Source organism: Lepidochelys kempii, chromosome 5 (genome assembly GCF_965140265.1).
Source record: "Lepidochelys kempii isolate rLepKem1 chromosome 5, rLepKem1.hap2, whole genome shotgun sequence".
NCBI lineage: Eukaryota > Metazoa > Chordata > Testudines > Cheloniidae > Lepidochelys > Lepidochelys kempii.
Window position 1 is genome coordinate 51,110,304 of NC_133260.1, and position 15,029 is coordinate 51,125,332.

Sequence of the window (15,029 nt, forward strand, 5' to 3'; positions counted from 1 at the left end):
GGCACACCCTTGGGGGAGGATGATAGTCCTGTGGAACAACCAGGACAAAATTGGCCTGCCACAGAAGGTGATTAAGGGAGCAGGGTGAACCTACAAGAATACAGGTGGTCTTGAGAGACATATTCCATTACTAGCCCTCAGTATCATTGCCTATCATCATCAGGCGCCCAACAGGCAGTAATTCTCTGATGCAGGAGCTCCAGAGCTGTATGGCTGAGGCTCCTTCTTGAAGGGGAGGATCTTCAACAGAGAAAGGAGCAGGCTTAACAGCTGAGCTTACAGAGCCAATTCAGTGCCTAGGAGCTCTGTTTCACACATGCTGTGACATGGGAATAGAACTATACATTAAGAAAGCATGTCAAAGTTTTAAAAGCATATTACTATGTTATTCTTAGGAAGATTTCCCTTCCTCTTAACTTACAGTATATTGTTGTAACTTACTATGTGTACATTTTGTTGCAATATTTCATGGAAATGTGAGACCTATTTCAACAACTGTGATGTGAAAATATGCACTGTCATACTCAAACCCTTTGTTGTTTTCCTGTAGTGCTGTAAGCTTCGTTTGACATCAGTTAAATAATTTTGTCTGTCTTTATTCAAGAAAAGTATTACTAATCAACAGAATGAAAAAATTAAAACAAAGAATTCTTATGTTCTGTCATTTTCACCGAAGTGTTCCAAAAAAGGTGAGACCTTAAAAATCTGGAAAAAGTGATTTAGCTATGGAATCCAAAATACTTTAGAAAATATAAAGGTGCTCAGATTTATAATTTCCATTACTTTTCACCAGAAATATTCAAGTCAATATAGAACTAGGCTTTGCAAGTGTCCCACTGACTATGGTGCTGCTGGCACATGACCAAAATATTTAACAAATCAAAATTTAGCAGATTTACATAACTGATTTATTGCTCAGAGAATCACGATCACCTTTCATTTGTTTTAGTGAGGCTGATAAATGAGCCATGTAGTGGTTTCTCCTGCATTTCTTCTTTTAGTGAGTGTATTTAACTTTAGAGGCTCCAATAAGTTAGCCTGAGAGGCTCAGAAATAAATGCAAATTTATCTTGTGGTATATTGATCATTTACCTCTGCTCTCCCATCACATTAGCTAAGCCTGTATTCACTGGAGTGAGAAGTATGGGGGCTGGCAGCAATGGTTCCAAAGCTTGATCTAGTGACATAGATGGGTCATGATACTCTCTCGAGTCAGCTGGAATTTCCACCAATGTTAAAATAAATGTCTGTTCCGCCACCTCCTCTGGATATTCATTACCATTTCCATTCACTACCAAAAGGTGTTGGAAACAAGAGAGAGAGAGAGAGAGAATTAAACCTTACTATTTAAAGTGTACTATTTAAACTCTAGCAGTTGTGTGTTGTATCCTGCCCTTCTCCACAACTGCAGTTAGGTTTTCACATTTTGTTGCTCAAGCCAGAAAAGGCTGGGAGTACTGTGGAAACATACTTGGCCTCTTCAGGGAGAGACGGGAGGAACCTAGCATCACTCCACAGTGATCCTTATAGCTGATTGAGAGCTGCGTTTTGTGTCTGAGGTGAGCCCCAGCCAGTACTCTTCACTCAGAAAGATGAGCACAATAATAAGCAGACGCTCTATAAGCTTGTGCAACGCTAATTAAATCAGTCAAGTCATCCATTATCCACAAAGATAAGAACCTAATACCACCACCAGTAGCTAACAATTACTCCTTTAGTGACAGCAGCAGAGGCCTGTTATTTTGGCAGTAGTCCCAGCTTCTAGTCCCACAGACAACCTGTGATGGTACATTGCTACAGTAGGATTGGGCATCAATCCTAACATTCGACAAGTCCTTAAGATTTTTCCAAGAATCAAACATTAACAGATAGATAGCAGCCAATTGCCACCTGTTAGGATGAATTTAACAAGAAGGCAATTAAAGACAAGGAATCAGTTTCCAAATCTAGCAGACGTCAGCATTGTCCAATTAGCTCTTCACGTTGAACTACAGAGTAACAAGCTATTACATTAAATATACTACACACAGCATGCTATCACTAAATTTAGAGTGCCCCGAACAAAGTTTGTGAAGAATGGCTTTGAAGAAAGAGATTGAAAATTAAAGTTAAATCTAAATTATACAAAAAAAACTAAAACTCTAATATAATGCAGAAATCCCTTGATTTTTGTTGATTTAAAAGTACTACTCCACTCTTAATTCACTTTGCTTCTTTATCTCAGTTCATTTGTTTTGAAAGATGATTCACTGTTGCAAGATCTCTGCAATAACAAGGCACAATGGGATAAGGAGCCTGGAGTCACATATGCCTTCATTTTGAAAGTGTAAATTACAAGCTTAGTTAGCAGTGAGACGAATTCCTTTAAAGTAAGTGTCTAAGATTCCTAATTCAGAGGTTTTTTCTTCTTATTCAAACGGTATTGGTGCTGAATTTTGTTTTTATTCATCTTAGTTTGTTCTATCCACTTAATATCTTCTTCTGCATTCAAATGTGTAAGCTTACAGAGGCAACATCTAAAAATGCTTCAAAACTTAAGTCTCTTCAGTGACTTGTGGCATGAATTTAAATATACAATAGCGAAAAATCAATTATCTGCATATCACTAACACAAGCTACTTTAATATCAAATTATAGAAGGTCAGTTACATCAATGTTAACATAGAAAGTTCTTCATTTCTTGATCCATCTTTGCACAAGTACTTCTATCATACTAATTTTGTTTTCATTTTATTTTTACTTACACACACACTAAAATTATGAAAAGCAGTTCTGAGACACAGTGATGTAATATTACACCTAGCTGGGCTAGCAAGTATTGCTTTGCTATTTTAGGCCATTAATGTAGTGTACCTGAAGTTTCTTTTGTGCTGGTTATGTATTGCTGTTGAAACTCCTGTGTAACTGCTTCAGTCTAGAAAAAGTATTTCAAAAGAAATATTAACAAGCCTGGCAAACAACTCTAGAAAACAGAAAAAGTTTTATGAAGAATTATTGACTTTTGTTTTGTAAACACTTATCAAGTGTTAAGAGTAACAAAAGGAGAGTAATTTAACCACACCCTACACAGATTTTGTTGATTCCCCCCCCCCTCCTCAAACTACGCTAAGTATTTAGGATGGAAGGATATAAAGATGATGGGGACTGGGAACACTTGGGTATTTAACTATAAGCATTATTGTGCGTTCTGCTTATACGTACTTTATCTTCATTCCCTCTAGAAATGGTTTGTGAAAAAAAAAAAAGTTTACTTTTCCTACAGCACAACCCTGCAAAGCTGACTCATATAATGGATTGCTCAGCAGTGCAAAGAGCATCAATTCCCCTACCTATTACGGAAACACTCTGGAGCTTGGAGAAAAACATTGAGCTTAGTCATTCTTTCTTCCCCTTCAGTTTCATGTCAGATTATGTGGCTAAAAAATAGTATTTTATAGCGCTCTTGTTGGGGGAGGAGTGTTGTCAGGGCATATTTAGTCCTGCACTCGGTTCGGCTTGGATAGAGTCAGTTGAGCTCTGAACCAACTGGCAAAGGGCAAAACAAAAGAGCTGTGATCTTGAAGCCCTGCTAGCATCAAAAAGGAAGTAAAGAGCTTGGCAATTTATTGGAACTCTAAAATGCCCTCCATTAGATTGAAGTACTGTATATTCAATAACCAAGTCAAAGGTTTAAGAAACTAAGAATAACTAGGAGGGTTTGGGTTTTTTCATTCAGTTTGTTTGTTTAATTGTTAGCCAATTAATAGCATGAAAGTTCAATCTAAAATCTTGTATGCAGTGTTGTTGTAGCCATGTTGGTCCCAGGATATTAGAGAGACAAGATGGGGGAGGGAATCTCTTTTATTGGACCAACTTCTGTTGGTGAAAAAGACAAGCTGACCTGAAGAAAAGCTCTGTGTAAGCTTGAAAGTTTGTCTCCCTCTCCAACAGAAGTTGGTCCTATAAAAGATATTACCTCACCCAACTTGTCAATCTAAAATCTTGCCAGAAAAAGGCCAATAATAATTTTGAATAAAGTGAGAGAAGGTAGGTATAGAAATGCAAGTCTGATCATAATAGCATTTTGGCAAAACTAAAAGTACAATTTAAGGCTAAAGAATCAAATGTGCACAACTTAAGCACGCATACCTCAAAAGGGGAGCACAATTTGGGATATTTGTGTGGACATATCTATGGGTGCATGCAAATGGTATGGTAGTTCAGGGCTAAATTATCCAATCAGGAAAAAATGATTTAGGAGTCATGGATTTTTTAGGCCAGAAGGGACCATTAGTTCATCTAAACCAGGGGTCGCAAACTCAAATGACCACGAGGGCCACATGAGGACTAGTACATTGCCCGAGGGCCGCATCACTGACCACCCCCCTCCCCGCTGCCCCGCCCCCACTCTACCCCTTCAGTGAGGCCCTGTCCCTGCCCCGCCTCTTCCCACCCCTTCCCTGCCCCCCCCATTCCAACCCCACCCCCCCGCAACTCCCATTGGCCAGGAACAGGGAACCGTTACTTCAGGGGAGGTACCTGGAGGAGCGGCCAGGGCAACACACAGACCCTTGTGCCCCCTGTTCCCCAGGTCCTGGCCACTTCCCAGAGCGGCGTGGGGGCAGGGCACGCAGGCAGGCAGGGAGGGAGGGAGCCTGCCCTGCCCCAGCACACACCAGGCCGGAGCCACTCTAAGTAAATGCTGGGGGGGCGGGGCCTGGCGGGCCGCATGTTTGAGACCCCTGATCTGAACTGACCTCCTGAATACCACAGGCCATTAAATTTCACTTAGTTACCCAGAATGGATGAAAACTTTAAAAAACAATAATGTTATTGCCTTTTTTATAGTTTCTCCAAATAACTTCTCTTTTTACAGCTTCTTACAAAAACAGGCATTTCTAATGCATCAAATGTTTTAAAAAAATACAAGTTCTTTTTACCTGCGTCAACTGAACTTCAGGCAAGCTGTGCATAACAGTACCAGGCTTATCTTCCGGAAGGACACCAGTAGAACTTTGATTAGGATCATTCTCTAGCCCAGGTAGGAAAATCTCTGCTTTTGGAGCTATTATAGGAGATTTTAACTCCACTGAAGCTTCCCAACTCTCTCTTGTCTTGTTTTCTGTTCTGAAAAATGTATACAGTTAATTTGAAACCAATTAAACAGTATGTAACATATACTGTGACATGGGCTAAATCAGGCAGTCCACAAGGCTGTTATGGCTACTGTATGCTGAAATATTTCCTTTATGCAAAAAGTAAAACAAAATCATACAAAAAACACTTTATACCAGGGGTGGGCAAACTTTTTGGCCCAAGGGCCTCATCGAGGTTGTGAAACTTTATGGAGGGCCGGGTAGGGAAGGCTGTGCCTCCCCAAACAGCCTGGACCCCGCCCCCTATCTGCCCCCTCCCACTTCCCGCCCCCTGACTGCCCCCCTCAGAACCTCCGACCCATCTAACCCCCCTGCTCCTTGTCCCTTGATTGCCCCTTCCTGGGACCCCACCCCCTATCCAAGCCCCCTGCTCCCAGTCCCCTGACTGCCCCGACCCCTATCCACACCCCTGCCCCCGACTCCCCCCAGAACTCCCCATCCAACCCCCCCCCGCTCCCTGTCCCCTGACTGCCCCAACCACTATCCACACTCCTGCCCCTAAACACCCCCTGGGACCCCACCTCCTATCCAACCCCACTGCTCCCCTGACCGCGCCCCCCCAAACCTCCGCCCCATCCACCCCTGTCCCCTGACAGCCCCCCGGGATCCCCTGAACCTTATCCAACCCCTCCCCGCCCTCTTACCATGCCGCTCAGAGCGGCAGGAGCTTGCAGCCACGCCACCACCCTGTCTGGCAGAAGCAGTGGGCCAGAGCCCTGGCGGCACAGCGCGCTGAGGCTGCAGGGGAGGGGGGACAGCAGGGGAGGGGCCGAGGACTAGCCTCCCTGACTGAGAGCTCAGGGGCCGGGCAGGACAGTCCCGCAGGCTGGATGTGGCCCGCGGGCTGTAGTTTGCCCACCTCTGCTTTATACCATAAATACATTCCTCTATTAAGGAAAAATATTAAAAATCCCCACAGAAATCTCCTAAGGGTAAGTACTTTTGGTGAATGCCTTATTTGACAAACCTCTCCTAGCTCAGTCTCAAAAGGCATCCAAAGTCAGACATTAGCTGCAAGCACAGTCAAACAGCCCACAGGTGTACCAAGACCTCCATAAATTTCATCCAAAGTATCCATCAGAAAAATGGACCTAGTTGCTTTCTCAGTTCCTGGGACTCAATAGTGGCTACTCTGCCAAACATACAAATAAAAGTTTTGATTCCATTAGCCTTACATAAAGGATATTCAGTACATAAAGGCCTTAAACAAACAAACAAAAAAAAATCCCTGCCACACTGTGGAACTAAGTCGTGCATCCAAAACAACTGCAGACACCATTGTCAGTTTCCCGCAATTTAAATGTGTATATCTATATCTCTATGAGATAGATATAGATCTCAGTTTTATGCATCCATTTGAAATGTACTTTTTGAAATTTTAGTCCAAAACATTTAAGAGACACACCAATTAGCATATGAATAAAGGATTTTTTCATATCTGTTCACTTTACTTACTCGGCAAGGTCTGTGCTTCCAGATCCAAAATTCTGCAGACCTGCAGAACTGTTCTCAGCTGGTCTGATCTTCCATTCTAGTTCCACTTCCTGCTCTTCTATGGTCTCTCTTAGAGCTTTCCCCTCTAAGATTTTAAAAATTAAATTAAATGACGTTCGCTATTGTAATATTTTGCAACCAACAGCAAGACGACTTACTGTTTGAATGCCTTACACTACCATACATGCATTAGCTTATGGGCAGTGATGAGATGCCAAAATCTTAACAATGGGTTCCCTCCTCACCCCAAGAGGAGGTCGTTGCTCACACCCGCCCCCTGGAACTCCAGCCCCATCCAACCCCCCCACGTTCCTTGACATCCCCCCCAGGACCTCTGCCCCATCCACCCCCCTCCTCTGTCCCCAACTGCCCCCAGAACCGGGCAGGAGGGTCTCGTAGGCCACCAAAGTGGGTGCCCACCCCACCCCTAAGAGCCAGAGGCACCTGCCAGGGGGCGAGGTGGGGAGTCCCGGAGGTGCTTACCTGAGGCAGCTCCCAGGAAGCATCAGGCAGGTCCCTCTGGCTCCTAGGGGTGGGGGAGCATAGCTAGGGCGGGGGGGAGCGGCTGCTCCCCCACTGATCACATCGAATGTGGCGCCTTAGGCACCGACTCCCTGGGTGCTCCGGGGCTGGAGCACCCACGGGGAAAACTGGTGGGTGCAGAGCACCCACCGGCAGCTCCCCACCTCGCGCCCGGCCCCAGCTCACCTCCACTCCGCCTCCTCCCCTGAATGCATCACCCTGCTCTGCTTCTCTGCACACACCCCTCCCCCTTCCCGCGAATCAGCTGTTTGGCAGGAAGCCAGGGTGGGCTGAGAAGCAGACCGCAGCTTCACACTCAGGCCGAGGGTGGCAGAGGTGAGCTGGGGCGGGGAGTGGTTCCCCTGCGCCCACCCTCCCCGCCCCCAGCTACCTGCTGCGGCACAGGCAGCCCTCCTCGCCCTCTGCCTCCCTGGGCCTGAGCAGGAAGCCGCTGCTTGCTTCTCAGCCTGCCCTGGCTTCCCACGCGAACAGCTGATTCGCGGGAAGCCTGGGGTGGGGGACGGAGAAGCAGAGCAGGGCAGCACATTCAGGGGAGGAGGCGGAGGCGAGCTAGGGCCGGGTGTGGGGTGGGGAGCTGCCGCTGGGTGCTCTGCGCCCACCAAATTTTCCCCTTGGGTGCTCCAGGGCTGGAGCACCCATGGAGTCGGTGCCTAAGGCGCCACTTTTGGCCGGTTAAATTTAGAAGCCCTTTTAGAACCAGTTGTCCCTCGCGGAACAACTAGTTCTAAAAGGGCTTCTAAATTTAACTACTGGTTCTAGCGAACCGGTGCAAACCGGCTCCAGCTCACCACTGCTTATGGGACTATTTAAAAAAAAAAAAAAAATACTGCAAAGACAAATATGGTTACACTTAAAGAAGAGATACAAGAACAGGAGACAGGTATGGAATTTAATAGTTGGATACTCTGCTGTTGAAATGTTGATGCATGCCTGTAGACATGAACAGGAAGCTGAGTTTTCAATTTGTTTTAGTTTTATGGCCAAGATTTTCAGAAAAAAAGACACCTAAAAAGGTAGGCTCTTAAGTAGAGTTGGGCAAAATATTTCAGACAAATAGTTTAAAAATGCGGTTTCAATTGAAACAATTTGCAAATTTGCCATGAATGTGCCAAATAGTTTTATCCAGAAATAAAAATTTGGCCTAGAGTCACAAAATGACTGAAGGAGGAGAAAGCCACCTTCTAACTTTTAGCTCGATGGTTCTGGCACTCACCTGGATGAAGAGAGACCTGGGTTCAAGTTCCTGATTCAGAGCATGGACCCAAACCTATGTCTCCCATATCAGTGCTCTAATCATCAGGCGACAGAGTTATTCTTACCCACTCTGTCTGACCCAATGGCTATTAAGGTAGTTTTTACAACATGGAACAGCTTCAAAGGAAGAGATGGAGACAAATCCACCCCAGAATACCCTACAGCTTTGTGGTTAAGGGACCTCTCTTGGGATGGGAGAGACTCAGATTCAAATCCCAGCTCTGAAGCTGGATTTAAATTCAGGTCCTCTCTCTCCCAGGTGAATGCCCTAACCACTGGGGTAAAAGTTACAAGGCCGCTGCCTCCTCACCTTTTAAAGATACCTGTAAATACGTTGTTTCATTAGAACCCAAACTAATTTTTGATTCACTGAAACGTTTTGGATTTGATTTGCCCCACAATTTTTGTATCCAATTTTGCAGAGCTGCCAGCCTATCAAGAAAGGTTATTCACCCAGATCTACTCCTAATTCCATATTTAGGAGTCTAACCGTAGGCTCCCATTTTCTAAAGCTTGGAAATAAAGGAAAAGCTCACCACTTTGAACTTGCTTGAATTGCTCCACATCTGTATTTGGCCGAAGAGATTTCTGATGAACATTCCTATTTGTTCCCAGTACTCTGCTAAGATTTGGTTTAGGCTTAGGAAGTCTGCATCTTGCAAACCTTGATGTACTATTCGCTTTGGGCACAGGGTGATCACTACAAAGAAACAGAAAAATACCATAAATGTAATTAAAACTTTCCTTTCTTTAATGTGTTTGAATTCAGTGTCAAGAAGAAATTAATACCAGTAATGAGGGCCGTAAGGGGAGGCAGCTGGGCCGATGAACAAGAGTAGTGATGGAGTTAGCAGAAAAATGGGCAGGCTGGCAGGAAGAAGAGAAGCAGAAAGACCAGTTGAACTGGGAGAACTCTGAGTGACTGGAGCCTGAGTACAGCTTTAATCATAGTGACCAACAAGGACCAGAACAGGTAAGTTTACAGTAGCTAGGTAACTCAGAATTTTTTCTCTGCAACTGAAATCTTTTTAAAAAAATGTAATATTTTGATTAAATTTAACATTAAAGTAGAAGTAGGTCATCTAATTTTGAATGGTTGGGGGGCTTAATTGGGGTTAAAACAAGCAGGTGAAGTTATACATTAGCACTGTCAGGATTTTCAACAACTTTCTAAACAAGTTGACATGATAACCAATTGCATCTTGAAACCAAGTTCTTCTGAGTTACTTCATTAACTTGAAGTTCATCTTTTAACAATATTCCACAACAGAAATCAGGGCAGAGCCACATGCTCTAGCTGTGGAAGAAGTTCAAGCAGTTCCTAGTTGTTGCTAGTAGTTATATATGTACAGTGGCCGCCTGAAAGCCTTTAAGCTGCATGACAAGTGACAGGAAGCAATGAAATTCAAACCACTGGCTTTTGTCTGACCAGTGACGCAAGGTCTTCAGAAAAAAAGGCCAGATAAAATAGTGGCCAGCTATGTGAGGCAAGTTTTAAAATTAATTTTTTCAAGCATATCCTTATTTTAAAATGGGTATTCAGGAAGTTGTACATTTCCATCACTCCTATTTTAACCTAAACATAAAGTCCCTATTTAAAAGGGAAGAAAAAAGGACAGGCATCAATATGGAGTGGAACTACATAACCTATGAGCCATGATAGCTAAAAACAAGACTACTTGTTAGCCTAAGAGTATGGTGGCAGAAGCCTTAAAGGGGAGCCCTGTCAGAGAACAGATCACTGCGGGGGATGGGGGGGGGGAGATTAAAGAAAAACAGTGAAATTAACCTGGTGGGTGCAGCATCTTCCTTAAAAAAAATGTGTACACTTGCTTCTTTTCCAGAACTGTGGTCCGGTAGAATGACTTTGTTTCCATCCTCTGAGGGAACCAGTTCATTATTAGTAGGTGAAGAAAGTGACTGATTACTTGGGGCCACATTTTGCTCTGTATTAGGCTGGTTTATGAGGCCATCAGCCATGTGCAATTCATCTTGATCAGGAAACACCTGTGTCCTTCCTTGTTTAAAAATAAAGCCATAATTAAAAAGATGCAAGTTTATGTCTCCACATGAAGCTATTTACAGGTAGATCAACTATAGGCTTCATTCTGAATAACTGCATTCTACAGAGATACAAATTCAAATCCTGGGTAAAAACACATCTTGACGACTAGATTTTTTGTTCATTAGAGTGCAGGGATTACCTCTACATATGTTAAAAGTCAACCTAATGCCAGGTTAATAAACGATGATTTAACAAGTATCAGAGGGGTAGCCGGGTTAGTCTTGATCTGTAAAAGCGGCAAAGAGTCCTGTGGCACCTTATAGACTAACAGATGTATTGGAGCATAAGCTTTCGTGGGTGAATACCCACTTCGTCGAATGCATCCGATGAAGTGGGTATTCACCCACAAAAGCTTTGCTTCAATACGTCTGTTAGTCTATACGGTGCCACAGGACTCTAATGATTTAACAGTATAGCTAAACAGAATGGAAAACAATTTTTCTGGTTAAAGAAGTAAGACGAAACAGATGGACTACTATGGACCACATAAACCTGGCTCTTCTCCAATGGTCTGACTCATGAGACAACAGTCTCTGTAAGACCTACACAAAAAGAATCACAATAGAAAAATTTAGGGGTCTAATGCTTTTTCTGGATCTCCTCTAGCATATCCTGTCTTTCCATGTTTATTTTCTAGAGTATAAGCTCTCCAGGGTATAGAGTGACTTGATATTTATGTCTCAGCTGCAACAATCACACTACTGAACATAACCACGTTTTGGGGATTTAGGGATAATGAAAATAATCTTAGTACTAGTTTAATACTTTTTAAAAAAAAAAATCCTGTCATTAAATGCTTTTACTAGATCAAGTTTCATCTCCCAAAAGAGACTGGATGAGGATACCAAATCTTCAGCCTTTGAATTGCCATTTGTTTTTATACAATTTTGTCTTAAAAATTAACAAAAACACTTTGGTGAACAACCTGAGTGTCCTATCAAAGAAAGAACTAATACATTTTATCCATTGAAAGATCAGTTAAGAACCGTAAGAATTCAGCAACTCCTTTCCTAAAGCTTTAAGAGCCAATTGAACCTCTATGAAGAGCTGAAGGCTGAAGTGAAAATTAATTTACTTCCTCTCCCCTTGCTTCCTGTGCCAGTTACGTAGTGCTGCAACAGTTCTTTCAATATGGGTGGCAGTGGTTGTGCCATCTATATTGGCTTCTTTAAAAAAAAAAAAATTGTTTTTTCTGTTCCCCAACTCCTTCTCTGCAGTATTGCTAATGCTGCTAACTCAAAGCAAGAGACCAAACCTGAGGACAAGTTCTGGATCTATCTCAGAAAAGGTAAGACAAAAGAATGACCTAGACTTAAATTTTAATCATAACATGATTCATCTGAGTGTGTGGTGGCATGAGTACTTTATTAGCCTGAATTTGAAGTAACTGTAGTACATAGTAGTGAAAATATCCACATACACACCTGCAAAATCCTTCTTAGTGGTACAAACAGAGGACAGTAGAGAGAAAAGGTGCTGAATGCCCATTACGTACAAGAGTCATACTGCCGGTATGAAATGAGTTGATCAGGGCATGTATTCCATCTTACATATCAGTGTTTTGCTGAAAAAGAGCTCTATGCACCTCTAGCAAACATGTAGTGGAGTTGGCAGTATTTTGGCTAGGGGCTGGACCACTTTACCTCACTAGACAGTGAATCATGGCCCAATCCATCCTCCTCTCTTTCATACTGAACACAAAGGAAGAATCCACACCTGCTGCTATAGTGAGAGGATATGAAGGAAGGGTCATTATGACCTCAACCTTTCAAACCCCAACGCACAAATGAACCCATATGGAAGGGTTTGGCAGATAAATAGATCATACCTTGAGTGCTTATTTTTAACTGAAACATTGGATCTCCCATTGCAAGTAATGTCATGGCAGCTTCAGTACTTCCATCACTAATCCCTGCAAAATTGTTCACATACATGTAAAATCACAAGCACAGTCATTTCGTTAGAAGTTTAACTAAAACATGATTAAAAAAGCAGATATTACCGTCTCTGCTAACTTGAAAAAAAATATTTTTTCAATTTGTTTCCTCTTGGGGATTCCAGATATTAGTAGCAATCATTAACACACATAGTGATGGTCATCCATTAAACTAAAGATGTTCTACAAACATTGAGTAAGCAGCAGTATTCCCATTTTATAGAGGGGGAAACATGGACAGAGGAAGCAATTTGCTCAAGTCACACAGACATTTGGGTCTAGACCAGGGGTAGGCAAAGTTTTGAGGGCCACATCGGCATTGCGAAACTGTACAGAGGGCCGGGTAGGGAAGGCTCTGTCTCCCCAAACAGCTTGGCCCCTGCCCCCTATCCACCCCCTCCCACTTACCGCCCCCCTCAGAACTCCCAACCCATCCAACCCCCCCAGATCCTTGTCCCCTCACCACCCCCTACCAGAACCATCGCCCCTAACCATCCCCCAGGACCCCACCCCCATCCAACCTCCCCTGCTCCCTGTCCCCTGACCACTATCCACACCCCCGCCCCCCAGACAGGTCCCCCGGGACTCCCAGGCCTATCCAACCTCCCCTGTTCCCCATCCCCTGACCCTCCCCCAAACCTCCACCCCATCCAACCTCCCCCTGGCTCACTGTACCCTGACTGCCCCGCCCCCATCCACACCCCCACCCCTAATCACCCCCCCGGACCCCAGCCCCATCCAACCCCCTGCTCCCTGTCCCCTGACTGCCCTGACCTCTATCCACACCCCCGCCCCCTGACAGCCCCCCCCGGGACTCCCAGGCCTATCAAACCGCCCCCTGCTCCCTATCCCCTGACTGCCCCCAGGACCCCCTGCCCCTTATCCAACCCCCCCACTCCCCATTCCCTTACCATACTGCTCAGAGTGCTGGCGGCACGGGAAGCTGAGGCTGTGGGGGCGGGGGGACAGCGGGGGGAGGGCCAGGGGCTCAGGGTCTGGGCAGAACGGTCCCACAGGCCACATCCGTAGTTTGCGCACCTCTGGTCTAGATCCAGGTCGGTTTAGACCCAGGTCTCGTGACTCATTCCTGTGTCCTATCCACTGGATGACAGGTATCTCCTCCTTTCATCTTCCACTACTTAGTAACATAGGATACAACATTTCTGTGTTCCAAAGTCATCACACTGAAATAAGCCCATAAACTCCAATAGGGTTTTGCCTCTTCACTGAAAATGTTATTTACCTTTAAACAAAGCCATCTCTTAGCAAAGTTTCAAATTCAATTCTAAAAACCAATGGATCAATTGGGGCTTTTTGTAATGAGCCCCATGTATGGGGAAAAATTTTTTTACTGCCCTGGGAGCAGACCAGGAAGCAATTTCTGACTCAGTCATGATGTTTCCCTGTTTCCCCCATAGCATGTGCTGGCTAGCAAGTCTGCGAGAGGGATGGGAATGGTGGTTGGTACCAGAGCCATGGATTTATCTATTCCCGCACCTTTCAGGCATGTTGCAAGCCCCTGCAAAGGCTGCTTTTCCCATAGCACAACTACCCACAGTATGGGAAACCAGTGCATGGGAGTGAGGAGACACAGGACAGCCACAATCTGGACCTAAGCCAACAGACTTATAACTCTTGGTCTGTCTGATGGACCTCACTGAAGAAGTAGTCAGTTAGCACAGCTCCTCCAAAACTACGTATGGGACCTCATCAACTCAGGGTTGGCTGGCTTGATGTCAAGATAGAGGGCCACTCATAAATAAGTGTCTCTTGTATTTACCTGTGTCGGTCTCTGGATTTTCATGTGTAGTCACTTCCTTGAAGAAAAGAGATAAATGATCTGTCAAATACAGCCAAAATCCCAAATAAAATTAAGGGATTTCAACTTAAGCCCAATGGCCAATTCTCTACTGCAAAGTTCAGCATGAGCAATCCGCTCTGATTGAATGGGGTTGTACAGCATCAACACTGGACTGACAAAGCCATCTGAAGAAAATCTGCACACTTCCTGCACATGCCATGCCCATCTATTACACTATACTATGCCATACTATTACTATTTTACATTTTCTCTGATGTTTAATACTATAAAAATTAAACATACTACATAACCATAAGCATAGTACTAAAAAAGGAATGCTTACGATTTGTGAGGCATTCAGATTTTCATCTCTCTGCATCACAGGCTGGACAACCACATTTAAATCATGAGACAGATATTCAGCAGTAGTAATGCAGGGCACATCTGGGACATTCACAGATATTTCAAGCTGCAAAAATCAAAGTTATTCCTATTTATTCAAAAATGGAAAGTGGTCTAAAACTTGCAGGAACACATAAGAAAATGGCTGTATATGCACATCACGTAAAACTATTTTTTTCTAAACCAAATATTAAAATTAGTAGCTCGAGGCCTAAGACAGAATGGATGCAAACATTTCAATTTCATCTTTGAGCGTCAGAATCAGAGCAACCTGTGTTCTTCTGTTTGGTCTCTCAAGAAACATATCTGACGATAACATTCTTGTCTCATGACATTATACATATTAATGTATGTATTGCACTCAAAAAAAAAAAACTGTTAAAAGAATGTTAAGGTTGC

General features: G+C 43.8%; 1 protein-coding gene and 1 long non-coding RNA gene across 5 annotated transcripts in view; one reads left to right on the forward strand and one right to left on the reverse strand.

Moving 5' to 3' along the window:
* LOC140911392 (uncharacterized) overlaps positions 1-15,029 on the forward strand; it is a 53,818-nt gene that overhangs the window by 23,056 nt on the left and 15,733 nt on the right. The window contains exons 3-4 of the long non-coding RNA XR_012158933.1: positions 9,196-9,399; positions 11,709-11,779. This is a non-coding gene — a long non-coding RNA (uncharacterized lncRNA). The remainder of the gene's footprint in view (positions 1-9,195; positions 9,400-11,708; positions 11,780-15,029) is intronic.
* BDP1 (BDP1 general transcription factor IIIB subunit) overlaps positions 1-15,029 on the reverse strand; it is a 71,501-nt gene that overhangs the window by 10,392 nt on the left and 46,080 nt on the right. For 3 of the 4 annotated variants that reach the window (XM_073344316.1, XM_073344315.1, XM_073344317.1), the window contains exons 29-37: positions 14,572-14,697; positions 14,208-14,244; positions 12,320-12,403; positions 10,216-10,444; positions 8,963-9,126; positions 6,591-6,714; positions 4,920-5,106; positions 2,854-2,914; positions 1,093-1,291 (exon numbers count right to left, since the gene is read on the reverse strand). In XM_073344316.1, coding sequence (XP_073200417.1) covers positions 1,093-1,291; positions 2,854-2,914; positions 4,920-5,106; positions 6,591-6,714; positions 8,963-9,126; positions 10,216-10,444; positions 12,320-12,403; positions 14,208-14,244; positions 14,572-14,697 — 1,211 coding nt within the window. Of the gene's footprint in view, positions 1-1,092; positions 1,292-2,853; positions 2,915-4,919; positions 5,107-6,590; positions 6,715-8,962; positions 9,127-10,215; positions 10,445-12,319; positions 12,404-14,207; positions 14,245-14,571; positions 14,698-15,029 lie in introns of those variants that run through there. The other variant, XM_073344318.1, reaches the window with a different exon arrangement.